The following is a 19,338-nucleotide window of genomic DNA, read 5'->3' on the forward strand; positions in this document are numbered from 1 at the left end:
GACTGGCAGTGTATGCTCTTGTTTTAGCGCTATTGAGTTGATTTGCCCCTCCCAGTCTAAATTAATTGGACATCTTGCGCCATCAATGGCAGCCAGTGACTTAAATGAGTGCCGTATAACGAAACCAAAGAATGAAGGCACTGACTGACATTCATAAACTAAACTTGTCTAAATTTTAGTTGACTAAAAGTATGTGGTTGTACAAAGAGTAAAATAATGGAGGAAGTTGTTAGAGCAAGTTGAAGACCTGGAGATTCTGTCTCAGGATGGTATCCTTGACAGCGGCGAACACAAAGCGGATGTTTTCCGTGTCAGTGGCGCAGGTGAAGTGCGGGTACAGCTTCTTGTCCCTGTCCGGGTTTTGGTCCTGGTACATCTTCAGGATGAACTCCTGAGCCGCACACGCGTCCTGACGAGGACCTAATACACAAATGTTAAAAACAGTATCTCACCTTTTTGAGATCTTTCTTTTTGCAATAAATAAAAAAATACTTTTTACAGAAAGGAGCAGAGGTATTTGCACCCCTTGTGATTTTGTGAGTTCACCTATTTAAAAAAATAGGTAGAGGTCTGAAATTTCAATCATAAATGCATTTCCACTCATGGATAAATAATCTAAAAAAAAAAAAAATCCAGAAATCCCATTGTATGATTTTTATTTGTAATTTACTAGGGTACATAAATATTTGTACCCCTGAGAATCAGCAATAATTATGACACTCTTCGAGTGTCTGTCTATCTTAAAAAAATAGTCCACCTTTACCTCATGAGTAACCACCTACCACCCGTTTGAGCTCATTATTGTCACATGTGCACCCCCAGTCAGTCATTATCCAACTGTTACCACCAGCAAGACTAGAACTTTCGAAAGACACCAGAGCAAAAATTGTTGAGCTCCACAAAGCTGGAAAAGGCTATGAGACAATTGGAAAGCAGCTTGATGAGAAGAAATCAACAGTTGCAGCAATTGTTAGAAAATGAAAAGGGTAAACATGGCTGATAATCTACCTCTGATTGGGGCTCCATGTAAGATCTCTCCTTGTGGGGCATCAATCATGATGAGAAAAATGAGGGCTCAGCCTTGAACTATATGGCAGGAGCTGGTCAATGACCTGAAGAAAGCTGGACGCAGTTTCAAAAGCAAAGTCTGTAGAACATTACAGTGCAATGGTTTAAAATCATGCAATAATCAGAAGGTTCCTCTGTTGAAGCCAGTACATGTGAAGGCCCATCTGAAGTTTGCCAGGGACCATCTGAATGATGGAGAGGGGTCATGGGAGAAAGTCGTGGTCAGAAAAGACCAAAGTAGAACTTTTTGGTGCAAACTTTACTCGTTGTGTGTGTAGGAAAAAGAAGGATGAGTACAATCCCAAGAACACCATCCCCACTGTGCAGTATGGGAGTGGAAACCTCATGCTTTAGGGCTGCTTTTCGGCAAAGGGGACATGACGACTGTACTGTATAAAGCAGAATGAATGGTGAAATGTATCATCAGATTTTGAGCGACAACCTCCTCCCCTCAGTCAGCAACTTGAAAATGAGTCCTGGCTGAATCTTCCAACATGACATTAATCCAAAGCACACAGCCAAGTCGACCAAGGAGTGGCTGCGTGAAAAGCATATCATGGTTCTGGAGTGGCCTAGCGAGTCTCCAGACCTCAATCCAATAGAAAATCTTTGGATGGAGCTGAAACTTCGTGTTTCTCAACGACAGCCCCGAAACCTGACAGATCTAGAGAAGATTGGTGTGAAGGGATGGGCCAAAATCCCTGTTTCAATATGTGAAAACGTGAAGAACTACAGAAAGCGTCTGACCTCTGTAATTGCAAACAAAGGCTTCTGCACTAAATATTAGCACTGATTTTCTCAGGGGTACAAATACTTATGAACCCCAGTAAATTATGAATACATTATTGAAAAATCATACAATGTGAGTTCTAGAATTTTTTTAAAAGATTATGTCTCTAATAGTGGAAATGCATCTATGATTGAAATTTCAGACCTCTACCTATTTTCTAAGTGGGTGAACTTGCAAAATCGCAATGGGTGCAAATACTTCTGCTGCGAATGGTGTGTGTGTGTGTGTGTGTGTGTGTGTGTGTGTGTGTATGTGTGTGTGTATATATATATATATATATATTATATATATATATATGTGTGTGTGTTAGAAAAAGGCTTTAAAATTGGAAATAAAGGCTTTCCTTTTGGCATTTGTTTAAAACATTAAAAGGCAATTAAAATTTCTGTTTCTTGTTTTCCCAGACATAAACACAAAATATGAAGATTGATGTACTGGTAAAGAGTTGACGTTTGATGAATGAATGCAGCCTCCACCAGGGAGGGTTCCAACAAATCTTGATGGCAAAAAAATTTGTGACTCCACTCCGTCCATCATGACTTTGCGCTAGTTAGCAGCATTTTGCTGACATGAAAATGCTTCTTGGATACGAAATTTCGATTTGTCTGCTGTTATGACCAAAGATTCAATGAGTTGAACCGGCATTTACGCATCACAGCACTAGGTTGAATCATTCAATATCTGCGACACCGATTCCTGAAAAAACTAACCCGAAAACTGTGGAAAGTAGTCAGCCAGGTGGGAATGCTGGATCTTCTCCTGGAGGATATCGGTCTTGTTGAGGAACAGGATGATGGACGAGCTTTGGAACCATGAATACGAGATGATGGTCTTGAACAGGGCCCTGCTCTCCTGCATGCGGTTCTGACAAAATCCACCACTTTATCAATGCGCAGTCAGGAATAGATTTTTGTAAAATTGCTTTTTGGTCATCAATTTGACGGCATATTCAAGTTCTCAATAAGAATTAGGATGATGGTGATGACATTTGGTCAAGTTTTTGTATTTTTAAGGGGTCTAGTTGTTTGTCAGTTCATGTTTTTTGGTATTGGCTTTTGGTTCTAAATGGTTTCTAAATTTTTAAAACCATTTTTTGGTGATGTTTCTTTGGAGCCGGGGGTTGTGCCATTTTGCCAAGTTTTGCTTGTACACTAATCGCCTTTTAGGGGCTTTTAATTAATGTAAGGCCATTTTTTTGGTTATTTTTGGCCATCAATTTTGCAAGGTTCAAGGGTTCGTTTTTGCTCTCACCTCATTGCTGCACTCCACCAGAACTTGGTCATACTCGCTAAGCGCCACCAGGAACATGATGGACGTGACGTCTTCGAAGCAGTGGATCCACTTCCTGCGCTCGGAGCGTTGGCCGCCTACGTCCACCATCCTGCCGGCGCAATGGCAGGGTGTTGCTTTTGTCCAATCTGACGTTTACGTAGAAGGTGTTACCTGAAAATGACACTCTCCATATCAAAGGGGTATTCAATGATGCCTGTGGTGGGAACCCGGACCCGCAGGATATCCTGGAGGTCAGGTACGTAGGAAGGCTTCGAGATGCGTTCAAGTTCTGTGAGGTAGCTGGAGGAAGGTGCGAGAAAATGGGCTACAAAACATACTATGGTCATATCAAAAGTTCTTTGCCTGATAAAAAAAAAAAGTTGAAACTGTCATTGGCTGCCCATAGACCTTACCATCAGTTGACTAGACCGCTCCTACAGACATTGCGCCACGCCTTCCCGTAAGGGGCCAGGCCAGGCAGAGCGTCGTGCAGCTTTCACTGCTATAACCTCGCTGCGTTGAAACGCCGGATTTAGGTGGAAAAGTTTTACTGCATACAAGCAGGCAGGAGTCTCAAGAGTGATTTGGTCAAGGATTCAAGGTAATTATTATATAAAATAGCACCATGCATGCACTTTAAAATGTGAAAAAAATTAATGGGAAAAAATAGGGTAACTTTAGCTTGAAATATTTACGTAAAATGAATGACAACTTCCGTTTTTGGTATTCACCAAGAATCTAGACTGTTATACTTTCATATCTATAAAATTCTGGGATTTACTTATTTTATTACAAGAACTTTCAACTTAAAAAGCTATTTGTTTTGTGATGGCCGCCATGTTGCTTTCATACACAATAGCGTAACTTTAAATTCAAATGATCTGGTCATTTTTGGCCAACTGCACGTTTTTTGGCAAAAAATTAGTAATTTAGACATTTCTGCGTCCATACCCAAAAAAAAAAAAAAAAAGCATTTAACGTGTTTGATTTAATGCAATCTAAAAATGAGGAGAGCCAGATAGCCTGCAAGACGGGCAGAGGCAATAGTAACATCGGAATTAAACCTAAATAAGTTGTGTTTGTATATAGTAAAATGCCAATTTTGCTTTTGTTGAGTAAAATTAAGATTATTCTGCATGCTTTCATCAAGTATTAAATTTCTGATGCGAAAATTGAGTGATTTATTTAGGTGTTGAAAACCTCCACTAAATTTAAAAAAAAATCTGTCTCTATAGTGTTTCGGGCAAAACATATGATATGTTAAATATTGCTATTGATCCTGAAACTGCATTATGTGATTTTTGTGCATCTAGCATAAAATCTTAGAATTTTATTGCTAAGTTTTGTTATATAAAAAAAAAAAATTGTTATATATAAAAAAAATAATAATTGGGATTTTATTAGGGAATGACTGAATTTTTTTATGTCGGTGCTCATTGAGACTCATATGCAGTGTATCACAAAAGTGAGTACACCCCTCGCATTTCTGCAGATATTTTAGTATATCTTTTCATGGGACAACACTGACAAAATGACACTTTGACACAATGAAAAGTAGTCTGTGTGCAGCTTATTTAATAGCGTTAATTTATTTTCCACTCAAAATGTAACCGTTAATATCTAAACCCCTGGCAACAAAAGTAAGTACACCCTTATGAAAAAACGTACATCCCTAAACATCCAAATTGAGTACTGCTTGTCATTTTCTCTCCAAAATGTCATGTGACTCGTTACAGGAGTGCTGTCAGCATTGCTGCAGAGATTGAAGAGGTGGGGGGGGGGGTTAGCCTGTTAGTGCTCAGACCATACGCAGTACTCTACATCAGATTGGTGTGCATTGCTCTCACGCCTCTTCTGAAGACGGTATACAAGAAAGCCCACAAACAGTTTGCTGATGACATGTCAACAAAGCACATGGATTACTGGAACAATGTCCTATGGTCTGATGAGACGGGCGGGCTTTCTTGTGTACCGTCTTCAGAAGAGGCTTCCTCCTGGGGTGACAACCATGCACACCAATTTGATGTAGAGTGCTGCGTATGGTCTGAGCACTAACAGGCTGACCCCCCCCCCCCCCCACCACCTCTTCAATCTCTGCAGCAATGCTGACAGCACTCCTGTAACGAGTCACATGACATTTTGGAGGGAAAATGACAAGCAGTACTCGATTTGGACGTTTAGGGATGTACATTTTTTCATAGGGGTGTACTCACCTTTGTTGCCAGGGGTTTAGATATTAATGGCTATATTTTGAGTTATTTTGAGGGGAAAATAAATTAACTCTAGTCTGTTTACAGTTTATATTAGCTGCAAACAACCAATATAGCTTTAACAGCTAATAGGTTTTTTATTGTGTAATAGTGTCATTTTGTCAGTGTTGTACCATGAAAAGATATACTTAAATATCTGCAGAAATGCGAGGGGTGTACTCAATTTTGTGATACACTGTATGCCAAAGGTATTTGCCTGTTTTGGTTTTAGGTTGCTAGCAGCTTTGGTTTTGATAATATTTGAATTTTATGTTTTTGAAAATAGGCCCCCTACGGATCGGCCTCGAGTCCCGCGTCCCGTCAACTGATAGTGACGTCTATGGGCTACCATTGGTAGCGCTAGATCCCAATGTGCAAATGCTCAGCTTTCAAGGCCATTGACAACACTTTTCATTTACCCCTAATGATTTTCCACTCTGACTTGAAAAAAATTTCCATAAAACTTCCTTGAATTGCCCGAAAAGGTTGTGACACAAAATGAACAGGAAGTAACCCAAACCAACAACAAGTAATCTGAAATCAAAGTGACTAGGAAATGCCCTACAACCGGGGTGTCCAAACTTTTTGCAAAGGGGGCCAGATTTGGTGTGGTAAAAATGTGGAGGGCCGACCTTGGCTGACATCCTTTACGTACAATATATTTAAGGAAATGTTAGCAAGCCATTCTGTGTGTCACATTTGCGTTATTTATTTTAGCGCTGAAACGATGAATCGATTAACTCCAGTATTCGATTAAAGAAAAAAGATTCAAATTAAATTTTGCTGCTTCGAGTAGTCGTTTAATTAAAGTAATACACTGCTCTGTAGTCTGCCTCATTTCACATGGCTGAATCCAGCTGCTCCATGTTAAAACCAACACAAGCCAAGTTTTTGTTTGAGCTATTTTTTTTATTTTTTTTTTAATGTATTCGTAATTTAGTTTAGCGGTATATTTAGCAGTTTTTTTTTTGTGGGAATATTTGTCTGAACCATTTGTCAAGAGCATTGTAAAAAAAACAAAAACAAAAAAAAAGCGTGTTTTATAGCATTTAAGCTAGCAGACATTTGCTATGTAAGTAAGCCATTGTTCCTTTGTCTATCCTTATTTATTTTTTATACCGTTTGAGGCTCAGCTCAGGTATTTTAATTTTTCATGTTCCTCATCCGATTACTCGATTATTCGAACTAACTAGTTCATCAATTAATCGACTACTAAAATAATCAATAGCTGCAGCCCTAATTTTTTTAAATGAATAATTTCAACAATCATGCAACTAGTCTTTGTGGCGTTCTCTTTCGACTCTCGGGCTTTTGCGAAATACTGCTGTTATATGTAATGTAATAATGCAATAATGCTGCTGTAAAATTAAACTAGCTTCAAGTTGCTTCAATTTCTCACTTCTTCCCTGTAATCTTTTCGTACATGTCAGCGTGTGTTGTTTGGTAATATCGCCTCTGGTAATATCGCCTAACATTGAACTATTTAAAAACAGCGCACTGTCTCTTTGCAAATGAGGCAGACACAGCTGTTGCGTATTTTAGTGAAGAAATAGTCCAATTTCCACCCATCCCTGGAGCGTCGGCCGTCGCAGTCAACAGTTTTTGTTGAGTGTCGCCATTTTAGAAAATTTGGAGTAAAGGGTCACACGGGGTAATGTTGCTTAGAGTGCTGCTGCCTTTTAGTGGGTAAATGAGGAGCAGCATTTAGTGTGTAAGCTACTTCATATGCTGGTAGCAGTACTGTCGACCAATATATTAAGTCTATGCGGGCCAGATGTTAATGATTATTATGACAGAGGCTGGGGGCCGGATGAAATTTGACCGAGGGCCGCATTTGGCCCCCGGGCCAGACTTTGGACATGTCTGCCCTAAAATGAAGAGGAGGTGACCCAAAATGTTCATATAGTGACCTGGGAATGTCACAAAATCATCAAAAAGTGACCCAAAACCAACAGGAAGTGTTCTGAAATCATCAGGAACAGACCTCGGAAAAAAAACTGCAAGATCAACAGGAAATGATCCAATATGTACAGGAAGTGACCCGTAAATAACCTACAATGAACAAGGAAGCGACCTATGATTAGCACATTGCCTGCAATTGTCAATAATAGACAACCAATCACTTTAAACAGTCAATGGCAGCCGAGTTAAATAAGTGCCCAATAAAATTGTTAAACTATGATTTTTTTTGGTCTGCATTTTAAATGACATTTTAATTTTTTATGGCAGCCACTGAGTTGAGTCATGTTTGACAGGTCGCATTTTTTCCCCATATTTTTTCTTAAAATGTTAATCGTTTTAACAATGGTTTTTGGTCAGGATTATTTCGTGGCAATTTTTTCCTCACTATTTGGTGGAGTCGGACAGCTGGTACTCCCGCCGGCGGTTGAAGCATTCCTGCAGGCCGCCGTCGTTCCACAGTCTTTGGATGGCCGCCACGTGTTCGTCATTCAGGAGCTCCACCTTCAGCACCTCAACCCCCAGCAGCATGGCGGCGCTAGCCTAGCGTACGGCGGGGAAATGTGTGTCAATTGCACGTGGTCTTCAGGCGGGAGCGAGACGTCGTACCTTCAGGCTCGTGTCGATGAAGGGGATGCGCAGCGTCTCCATGGCTCGGATCATGGCCTGCACGGATGTGTAGATGTTCTGGTAGACTAGTTTAGCGTAATTCTGTTTTTCCTTCTCGCTGTAGCCTCCACCATGAATGATCCTCATCTGTTTGATGAATGTGCTCTTGCCGCTCTCGCCAGTGCCTGTCACCCAAATCTCATTGATGGTCAAGATTTTTGACCCCCCCCAAAAAGAAATCATTCCACAGTTGCTTCAAAAAAATGCAAGTAAGTGACCCAAAATGTTGCAGGAAGTAACCTAAGAATACCCCCCAAAACGATCACAAAATGACCCAAACTTTCTCAAATTGCTCCAGAAAGTGACCCAAAATGTGCAGGAGGTGACCTGGGAATGCCCCAAATCATCAGAAAATTCAATAGAAGCTTGTAAATACTCCAAAACTTACAGGTAATTACCCCAAGTATGCCCCAAAATTGATTATCATAATTTTGGGACAAAATCTAACGACCAGGGAATGTCCCCAAATCATAAATGGACCCTAAAAATGCCCCAAAATTAAAAGTAATTTTGAGGCAAAACTAACAAGAAGTGACCTGGGAATGTCCCAAAAATCATCAGAGGGTGACCCTTCCGAACGTGCCCCAAAACCAACAGGGTGTGACCCCAGACAATACACTCAAATTACTATATCCGAAATCTCCATGGCAATCAATGACTTTGAACGAAATTTGTTAGACTATCACTGGACTGATACATAACATACTGCTTGTGCGACCTAGGTGGCAGGGGGACGGGTTCCCGATAAGCTTCTGCTTTTCCGTCTCCCTTGTCATGTCTATCTTCATCTTGTCTTTCTTTTGGATAAACAAACTGATGATTTCCTTCTTTTCTTTTTTCTTTTCTCTTTCTTTCCTTATGATTTTGATTTTGATGATGATGACAATGACAATGACAATTGTTAGGTTTTGTGTTTGTTTTCTCCTAGTGTGACTTGTCCCTGTGATTGCCCATTGATTTCACCTGATGTGCCTTCTCCTAGTCTATCCTCCTGTGCTCACCTGTTCCTTGTTGTCTCGTTACCCCTTGTCTGCTTGTGTGTATATAAGCTCCCATTTTCTGTTCACTCCTTGTTGCGTCATTGTCTATGTCTACGTCAATTTCAAGTCCGGTCCAAGCCCTCGTGTACCAGTCCCTCCGATTTAAGTAAGTTTTGTTTGAATCTTGCCCTTTTGATCCTCAGTGCTTTCAGTTGTACTTTGTGTTTTTGTTAGACATCATTAAACGTTTTTTTGAGTTCACCTGCCTTGCCGCTTTTGTTTCCCTGCAATTGGGTCCACACAACCTGCCTGCCTGCCCGCGTCCCTGACAACAATAAATTCAATTCAAAATTCAAATTCAGAAACACCATAAAATTAATAGTAATTTAGGACAAAATTAACAAGAACAGACCTGGGAATGTCCCCAAATAATCAGAAAGTGACCCAAAATCAACAGAAAGTGATTCATATATCAAACCAACAGGAAGTGACTCTGGAAAATGATCATTTTGGGGCAAAATTAAAATGAAGTGTTTCCAAGAGTACAAAAAGCGACCGATTAGTATGGGGGACCAAATGGGACAGAATGAAATATATAAATACATCTTTAAATAAATACTTAAATGTGTCATTAATTGAAATGGAAATTAAATAAATACAAGTGTCATTAAATGTGTTAATTCGTTAAAACACCAGGTCATTTAATGTAAATATAAGAATTAGTTCACTTTTTAATGAATGATTTCATGGGCACATTGCAGCACTTCATGAATTTATTCTATTTGTCGAACAACCCGTCAAAGTCAGTGGGCGGGACTATCTCTGATCTAAGTCTAATCGATTGCCGTCTTCTGAAGTCTTTCAAAACATGGCGGCTACTGAACTTTCTCGTGAGTTGGTTAGAGATATTTTAGACCTTGCTGCTTACGTGCTGACCAAGAACATGTTGTGGTCAAAGCAGAGGAGTTTATTGAAGTTGTTTATTGGCGTCATTTCAGCTCTTCTTTGCAGCACTTCATGAATTTATTAGCAAAACTTGCTGCCACTCGTCCTCCACTTGTTTGTCCTGAGTAAAGGACGAGCCACTTAGTGTTTCAGAATATGTTTCCGCGCTCTCGTTGATCATTTATATAAAATTGACCCATTTGGCTTGATGTGCTGGGTAACCAATCAGGTGTTAGTTATTATTCACTAAATAGTGAAATAATTACCTTTTTTGTTTTTTAAACATTAAATGGAATAGAGTAAAAATGGATTGGACCATCAAAATGGCAGCCAATGAGTTCAATGAGTACCTTATCAAGCCATTCTACACATTAATGATCTTGATTTTTGCCCCATTTTCAATCTCATTTTGTTAGCGATTTCATCTCATTGGCATGAGTCTTGCGCCAAATTCCCGCAATAAAAGGGAAATAGACAAAGAAGTGGTATGCTAACCTGGCACTCAAAAAGATGAACACACACACCCACACACAAATTTGCGAGCGCAAACACATAAACACAAAGAAAGCTTGATGATTTGCTTGTCTTGTATTTGACTGGCAAAAGGACGTGCAAAATGCAACAATGGATAACAACTTCCCCCATTTCATTTTCCCTGCATGCTTACTTTCTTCTCGTGTAATGTTTTATTTTTCCAACTTTCTTAACATGTACATTTCAACAGTTTATTTTTGAGAGTTTTTCTTTCCTTACAGTCTGTTCTTTAACACACTTTTGTAAAATGCTATCTTCCCGCATGTTTTTTTAAATGTATGTACAGTGGGGCAAATAAGTATTTAGTCAACCACCAATTGTGCAAGTTCTCCTACTTGAAAAGATTAGAGAGGCCTGGAGTTGTCAACATGGGTAAACCTCAACCATGAGAGACAGAATGTGGGGGAAAAAAAACAGAAAATCACATTGTTTGATTTTTAAAGAATTTATTTCCAAATTAGAGTGGAAAATAAGTATTTGGTCACCTACAAACAAACAAGATTTCTGGCTGTCAAAGTGGTCTAACTTCTTCTAACGAGGTCTAACGAGGTTCCACTCGTTACCTGTATTAATGGCACCTGTTTTAACTCATTATCCGTATGAAAGACACCAGTCCACAATCTCAGTCAATCACACTCCAAACTTCACTATGGCTAAGAGCAAAGAGCTATCAAAGGACACCAGAGACAAAATTGTAGACCTGCACCAGGCTGGGAAGACTGACTCTGCAATAGGTAAAACGCTTGGTGTAAAGACATCAAGTGTGGGAGCAATTATTAGAAAATGGAAGACATACAAGACCACTGATAATCTCCCTCGATCTGGGGCTCCATGCAAGATCTCACCCTGCGGCGTCAAAATGATGACAAGAACGGTGAGCAAAAATCCCAAAACCACACAGGGGGACCTAGTGAATGACCTACAGAGAGCTGGGACCACAGTAACAAAGGCTACTATCAGTAACACAATGCGCCGCCAGGGACTCAAATCCTGCACTGCCAGACGTGTCCCCCTGCTGAAGAAAGTACACGTCCACGCGCGTCTGCGGTTCGCTAGAGAGCATTTGGATGATCCAGAAGCGGACCGTGTTATGGTCAGATGAAACCAAAATAGAACTTTTTGGTAGAAACACAGGTTCTCGTGTTTGGAGGAGAAAGAACACTGAATTGCATCCGAAGAACACCATACCTACTGTGAAGCATGGGGGTGGAAACATCATGCTTTGGCGCAGTTTTTCTGCAAAGGGACCAGGACGACTGATCTGTGTAAAGGAAAGAATGAATGGGGCCATGTATCGAGATATTTTGAGTGAAAATCTCGTTCCATCAGCAAGGGCATTGAAGATGAGACGTGGCTGGGTCTTTCAGAATGACAATGATCACAAATACACAGTCAGGGCAACAAAGGAGTGGCTTCGTAAGAAGCATTTCAAGGTGCTGGAATGGCCTAGTCTCCAGATCTCAACCCCATAGAAAATCTGTGGAGGGAGTTGAAAGTCCGTGTTGCCCAACGACAGCCCCAAAATATCACTGCTCTAGAGGAGATCTGCATGGAGGAATGACAACGAAAATGAAAATGCAACGAAAATGCTTTTCTTCGGCAATCTTCGGAAATTACGTCACACCAGGAAGTGCGAGGGAAGTCCGCCATAGAACAGTATTGTTTGTTGCATTGCTTCTCGGTAAGATGCCACGGCGGTGTGTGGCGATGTTTTGTTCTCACTCAAACGAAAAGTTGTATGAGTGGCCAAAGGATAGCAGGGCACGTAAATGGACATCTTTCGTTCGCACGAAGCGAATGAATTTCACGCCATCATCGAGTAGTGTTCTCTGCTACAAACACTTCGAAGATGCCTGCTTCCTTAACCGGTCTGCTTATGATCAAGGATTTGCCAAAAAGTAAGTGTGATTTTTGGATAGATGACTGATGACTTCGTCAAAGCAGAGCTGCCAACTGTTGTGGAATGAACAGTATAAGCTAGCGACGTTAGCCGAAAGTTAACTCGTGGCAATCCCCGATCATAGTTGTTGTTGCGTTCGCTAGGTTAAGCGTGTTTAAATTGTGCGTCATCTACGATCTTGTCCGAAAGGGTTAATCCACTGTCAATCGGGAAAGGGGTGTGGATGTGCATATAAGCGGGTCGGCGTCACGGTAATTCACGGTCACGTTGCCGTAAGAGACACACACCGCCGGTGAGTTTGTGCACATTTATTTGTATTTGTATTATGTATTTCCACCTTCATGCTTCAAGCATTGCATTGCATTTGTACGGTTCGGCGTTTCATTCACGGTGATCGCTTGATAGCCTTCTAGTTTGTGTTTTACGCATGAGAGCCGCTGACAGGTGACAGCAACATGCGTGTTGGTTTTAATGTCTGGCAGCGAATCAGCGAGTGTGCAGGTCACGCAGTGAATCATGGGAAATGTAGTCTTGGGACAAGACTGAAGTGGTGCTTTGTAATCTGTTCGTTTGTGTGAAAAAACTACATTTCCTCACGCCATTAGACACCACTTCCTGCCGAGAGCCCCAAGCTGTGTTCGTACTGTTAGCTCCACGTGTTAATAAAGAAACAAAGTTGTCAGCACGTCGTGGGTTTGATACATTTGTAAACAAAAAGCTCATAACAAGACACTATGCACGATCCGTTTAAGAGACGCTGGAGTAGTAGGAGGCGAGATCAGCGAGAAACAAAACTTTGCGGTCGAATGTGGCGGCAGTTTTATTATTTTTTATTATTTTGTTTTCTTATTGTTGCCACAATAAAGTGGAGAAAGCCATAAACGACTCATCTCCTTCTTCCCCCCCAACGTTTTTATATTATTATTTTATATGCACGAGAGCTGCCGGATCTGCCAAAATGAACATGAAGTCTGATTATTTTTTTTTTTAACAATGTCATCAGATAGACAAAAACATAAAATTATGTGCAAATGCCTGCATCTTCAAATCATGAAAATAGTAACAGCCTATATCTTACCAATCTTGTAATCTCGATGGGTCTTGTATCCATTCCATGTCAGGTAGTCTAGGCACATTGTTTGCATCCTGATTAGCGTCTGGCTAATACATGTTAGGTCCAACATAAAATTCCAACCTCCTCTTCTTCCTCCAACTCTTCAAAAACTTGGATCTCCTCCCTTGCGCTCGATCTATCGCTTATATCGCTGTTTGAATCATTGTTTTAAGGGCTTTGTATGGCGGCCGTATGTTTGGAGCTGCCATCGCTGTTCCCGGTCTGACGTATCACTTCCGGGTTCGTCCCCTTTCAGGCTCGAACTTCGGAAACGCGATTATTTTGTCAAATATACAACATATAAATTATTTTTTTCATGTTTTACTGTATTTGTTGGACTATGTTTAATTACTTTAATTGTGACCCTATTAGGCATGTTATGAAATCACTTCACATTTCTGCTTTAAATGCCCCAAAACCAACAGGAAGTGACCCTGGAAATGCCCCAAAAATAATAATAATAATTTTGAAAAAGTGACCCACAATTAACACATTGCCTACCATTTACATGTGTCTAATGATGTCTAATTCATTCAAACTGAGAAGACCTGCTGTGAATTCCCATCTTTCAGAGCCATTGACAGCGAGACGTCTCACAGTCAAAATGGATTGGACACCTCGCACCATCAATGGCATGCAGCTAATAAGTTAAAAAGGAAATGCCCTAAAATTAATCGGAAGTGACCAAAAATCTACAGGAAGCGACACATAGGTAAGCAAAGCATTCCCATGCAAATTCTCCAGCATTGCCACTCTCTTTTTTTGATGTCCTGTTGATTATCCAATGGCTATTTCACTTTTGTTTGTGTTATGTGGTATTTTTTTTCTAAAAGGGAACCTGCATTGTATGTGGTAGCTTGATTTCCATGAGTTTGCATTAAGGGCCAGCCGCAGCAGCTACGTGGCATGCCAGTACACAAGCCCTGTGTCGTTGTTGCTTGTTACATTTAAAAACTGGGCGAGCACTGAATGATCATGTTTCAATGCTATTAATGGAAATTGACTCATTTGCTGGACAAAGATAACCTATGTAAATATTAGGGGTGTGACAAGATATCGAAAAGGTCATCACGATCATTCTGATCATGATCACGATACTTCGTAGCCCAAAAGGTTATCGATATGCTACCACCAAGAATTGATACATCGTTTTAAAAACATTCTCACTGTTTATAAAAAGAAAAATAAGGTAACCAACAAGTTGCTACCAAATTCTTCCATTAGAATAGTGGCTTCCATTGACGGCGCTAGACGTCTAATTCATTTTGACTGGATTGGACGTCTAGCCCGGTCAATGGCACTGAGGCATTTACAGGTCACTTCCTTTTCAGTTTAGGGCATTTACAGGTTACTTCTTGTCAGAGGTGGGTAGTAATGCGTTACATGTACTCCATTACACTTAACTTAAATGTACTTCTAAGAGTAGTTTTACTAAGCTATACTTTTTACTTGAGTAGATTTGTGAGAAAAAAACGCTCCTCTTACTCCGCTACTTTGGGCTACACAAGAGTCATTACATTTTTCCTCTTTATTCTCAGATTTATTATTTTTTTTGCCAGCGATGCCAAGAGTAGAGACGTGCCTGGTGTATTACCGGGGTAGCTCTACTGATTTCACCAATTAGACGTCGCAACAATAATCACATGACTCCATTGTACCAATCAGACACAAGCTTGCTGATCTATCTTCACGCCGACCTGTTCAATCATGTTATGTCTTTAAAGTATCGTAAAAAATGAAGTATTTGATATAGAGCGCTGCCATCAACATGACTCGAAAGCGCATATTTTAACCTCTCTCCCAGTTTTTATTTGGCACAAATTGACCACAGAAAACCGGAGATTTGATCCTTTTGATTTCAAAATAGTAATAATGAAGGAACTCTTCACTATTCAAACTGGGAAGTATTTTCTCAACCAGAGGGCACTCATGCTCTTTGAACGAATAATGCTTCATTTATGTTTTTTTTTTCTCTCTCGTCGGACTTCAATTTTTTTGGGTTGTATTTCTTTGGCTTAATGTGGTTATGTAGTGGGTTATTGTACAGTATCATTATAACAACAGTCCATATAGATAACTTTGTGCTCGGAAAAAATATGATTGTTTAAAAAAAAAAAAAAAAATCCCAACAAAAATATTAGCAGTTACTCACAATGTTTCTCATTACTTGAGTATTCTTTACACCAAATACTATTTTACTTGTACTTGAGTTTGAAGTTTTTTTGTGTGTGTTTTTGTGGGGTTTTTTTTGTTTGGTTTAGGAGAACAAGCAGCGAAAAAGCACTGAAAAAGACCGGAAGTTGCCTGTTTTGGAGCAGCTCTCATCACATTTAAATAGTGTATGTCAGCTGCTAAATGGGAGCAAAGTGGTGGTGGTGCCATTTTCCCCAGAAATTAAGTAATAAATCAAATTATTTCAAAGAAATCAAACTACTACAACTGCACTTCTTTCAAAATTAAAAGTAGGTGATCCTCATACGGCTTTTTACTTTGTGCCGCACTAACAGTACTTTTAAATTACACGTACCCACTCAAGGGTGTATGTTTGCATAGGTGTATTAGGGACTAGGGCTGTCAAACGATTAAAATTTTTAATCGAGTTAGTTACAGCTTAAAAATTAATTAATCGTAATTAATCGCAATTCAAACCATCTATAAAATATGCCATATTTTTCTGTAAATTATTGTTGGAATGGAAAGATAAGACACAAGACGGATATATATATTCAACATACGGTAACTATGTACTGTATTTGTTTGTTATAACAATAAATCCACAAGATGGCATTAACATTATTAACATTCTCTTAAAGCGATCCATGGATTGAAAGACTTGTAGTTCTTAAAAGATAAATGTTAGTACAAGACTACAAGTTATAGAAATTTTATATGAAAACCCCTCTTAATGTTTTCGTTTTATTAAAATTTGTAAAATTTTCAAAAAATAAACTAGTAGCTCGCCATTGTTGATGTCAATAATTACACCATGCTCCTTCATGGTACTAACCCATAAAATCAGTTGGACCCAAGCGCCAGCAGAGGGCGCCAAACACCAAAAAACAAGTAACAAGCAGACATTACAGTGTACTGTCATTTTAATGTTTGAGCTGGGCGTGTGCACTAATTGCGTCAAATATTTTAACGCGATTAATTAAAAAAATTAATTACCACCCATTAACGCGGTAATTTTGACAGCCCTAGTAGGGACATAACACTACCAACTTTTCAGGATGCTCAAATTGTCCCAATCAATTTTTAAGCAACCTTATTTGCATTATATAACGACTTCAGTTATATAAGTAATTTAGATCGTCTTCCCATATGTTCTAAGCATAGAATTGACCCTACCATTATTAAGTGAATTACAGTCCTTTCATAATGTTCAGACTTACATTGACCCCTTTTCACTTGCTGAATGTGCCAGTCCATTTTTCCCCCTCAAGCACACGTTTGATTGACACACACACATTTACAGCCCAACAGAAATACAACAAGCCGCTTCTTCCACCCCCTTAGTAATGTAATATAATGTAAAGAGATGCCAATGTTGTGGAGGTGGGAAACACACCACTAATTTTGTTACTGAAAGTCCGACCTGCATCAGAGTTAGCATAACATTAATCTGTGCGAATTTCTCGAATTTGAGGAAGAAGCTGCTTTGAGAGGAATATCCTTCTGTATGTTTTCTACTGTTAACGTTGCTAAACTGTAAGAAATGTAGTGAACCAAGCTTTACCACCTTCTCCCCAGTTTTCATTTTTATATTATTGATGTGGTCGTTTAAAGCAGCCCAAATAAGCTTTCATTTGTTGTTGAGTTTGGCTGTGCTTGTGGACAAAAACAGTAGTGTTTTACCTGAAGGAAGCCTCCATTTTTATTGATTTTTGTTATTCCCTGACCAAGAAGTTTTTTGTAATATTTCATGTATTTAGACAGACAATTTTGAGTGGTATTAAAACAAATGTTCATTTTATTTATTTATGTATTTATTTATTGCCTTCCTGGATAGTTAAGAGATGAATAACACGCTTGTACTGTATTTCTTGTGTATGTTAATATAGTTTGTGTTCAAATACTGCCATTTAAATTTGCTGATTAAATCCAGACATTTATTCTGGAAGTTTTCAAAATGTTTCTCAGCAGTTTTTGAAAACAAAGGTTTGAATCGAACTGTGTGTCACCTGAACCAATACTTTTGCACTGCAAAAACCCACCTACATAAATGTGAAGACAAAAAAACGTAAATTCCCTTGTTTTCAGTGTAAATCTACAAGAAATAAATTGAAATTATCTGTCAGTGCTTCAAATAGATTTAACTCAGATTTCTTGAAATAAGAAAAATAGCTAACTGAAAATTAGCTTAACAGACCTATTTTAGGCAAAGGATTGTGTATTTATTCCTTAAAAAAACTTGTTGGTCTGAAATGTTCTTAATTCAAGAATAGATATTGTTCAAAACATTATTTTAAAGCATGTTTTTCTTGATTTAGGTGAAAAATGACCAACTTTTAGATGTATGGGCATAAAAAGAACAAATAGTTATATTTACTTAGTGTAAGTGGAATAATTTGACATATTCATCTGTTAACTAGCCTTTAACATTCAAAACAAGATGGAGAAAATTATTCCACTGAAGACCAGATGAATATGTTAAATTTGCAGTGTGAAAGTGAGTATAAATCAATACAGAATCAATACAATCATTTATTCTATTAATTAATTAGGTTCATATTGATGAGAAATGTAGCCCCGACCCTCGTTCACCCAATCTGTTTGGTTTTAGTAACGTCCAGTCCTCAGCAAAAAGTGTACATGCAGGTTATGCTGTTATACCTTCCTACCAATAATGAGACCAAACCTACGCCCTTATACCAACTGTATACAAAACTGCCGCTTTTCACAGTATTTTTATGATTTGAGTTTGTGGTTTTAATAAGCTGGCAATCTTAATCAGCATTTACATGAAGGAACTGTTTGAGATATGCCCATTTTTTTGGGTAATTTTTCAATAAAATTTCTTGGTTTCAGCTTTTATTATAAACTGAGGGGGGGAAAACCGTCCTCTCATTTTTCGGGCAGTACTGTACTTGGACATCAGCACGAGTATTGGTAGATTTCTAAATACGATCATCTCGATCTCATTCATCTGTTAACCTGCCACTTTTCCTGATCACACACGCACGCAGACAATTTTCTGATTGAAATCTCACCCAAGAGAAGCAGTTTGAGCTCCCGGCGACAGTTCTTCTTGTCTTTCTTGAGCTGCGTCTCAATTTGGTCGCTGATGTGTTTGCTCTCCCTGGCCTCGGCCGACATGCAGCAGCAACATCCTGCCATCTTCCAGCCTCGGAGGACGCGAGTTAATGTCGCCGCGCTGAGCCTCTCATTCACGGGAAGAACTTGTCTAATCATAACGAGGTGTGGCCACCGCAGCACAATACAGGTAGTCCCCGGGTTACGAACGAATTCCGTTCCTATACTGGCGACGTAACCCGAATTTCCGCGTAAGACAGAGTTAACCCTTTAAGTACCCCCCCCCCCCCCAACCGCCTACCCCTCCCCCGCTGTCAAAACTATCCAAAAACCAGTCTGACTTTTGTTAATGAGGGGTAAAACATGTTGACGACCACGAAACGTGGTGTCAGCAATAAAATTAAACTTATGCTATGTTTGGAAGTCATTTATATATTATTTCATTTCGACGTGAAAGTTTTAAAACTGTCTCATCATTTAAAAATAGATTCAAGTCAAGATTTTTCCGATTTAGGAGTATTTTAGATAGTTACTTTGGTTCGCTAGGAAGGTTCACTACAACAGAGCCTTTCTGAGAAGTGTACTGCTCTAAAATGGCGGCTGTT

At 39.3% G+C, this 19,338-nt stretch overlaps 1 protein-coding gene across 1 annotated transcript; it reads right to left on the reverse strand.

Moving 5' to 3' along the window:
* Positions 1–32: 32 nt before the first annotated feature.
* On the reverse strand, positions 33–18,989 carry LOC130912934 (guanine nucleotide-binding protein subunit alpha-14-like). The gene is made up of 7 exons (XM_057831100.1): positions 18,691–18,989; positions 7,948–8,132; positions 7,727–7,881; positions 3,302–3,430; positions 3,110–3,239; positions 2,569–2,722; positions 33–420 (listed from the first exon to the last, which is right to left on the reverse strand). The coding sequence occupies exons 1-7, from the start codon at positions 18,890–18,892 to the stop codon at positions 230–232; spliced, it is 1,146 nt and encodes a 381-aa protein (XP_057687083.1). The 5' UTR covers positions 18,893–18,989; the 3' UTR covers positions 33–229.
* Between the last annotated feature and the right edge of the window lie 349 nt (positions 18,990–19,338).

This window comes from Corythoichthys intestinalis, chromosome 3 (assembly GCF_030265065.1).
Source record: "Corythoichthys intestinalis isolate RoL2023-P3 chromosome 3, ASM3026506v1, whole genome shotgun sequence".
Taxonomy (NCBI): Eukaryota; Metazoa; Chordata; class Actinopteri; order Syngnathiformes; family Syngnathidae; genus Corythoichthys; species Corythoichthys intestinalis.

What these genes read in the sequence shown, in the direction of transcription:
- LOC130912934 (XM_057831100.1), bottom strand. Translation starts at nt 18,892, where the DNA reads ATGATTAGACAAGTTCTTCCCGTGAATGAGAGGCTCAGCGCGGCGACA. An exon ending in ATGGAGAGTGTCATTTTCAG is followed by an intron (nt 3,240 to 3,301) that starts GTAACACCTTCT and finishes TTGCGCCGGCAG; the next exon opens with GATGGTGGACGTAGGCGGCC. An exon ending in CTACTTTCCACAGTTTTCGG is followed by an intron (nt 421 to 2,568) that starts GTTAGTTTTTTC and finishes TTTGTGTATTAG; the next exon opens with GTCCTCGTCAGGACGCGTGT.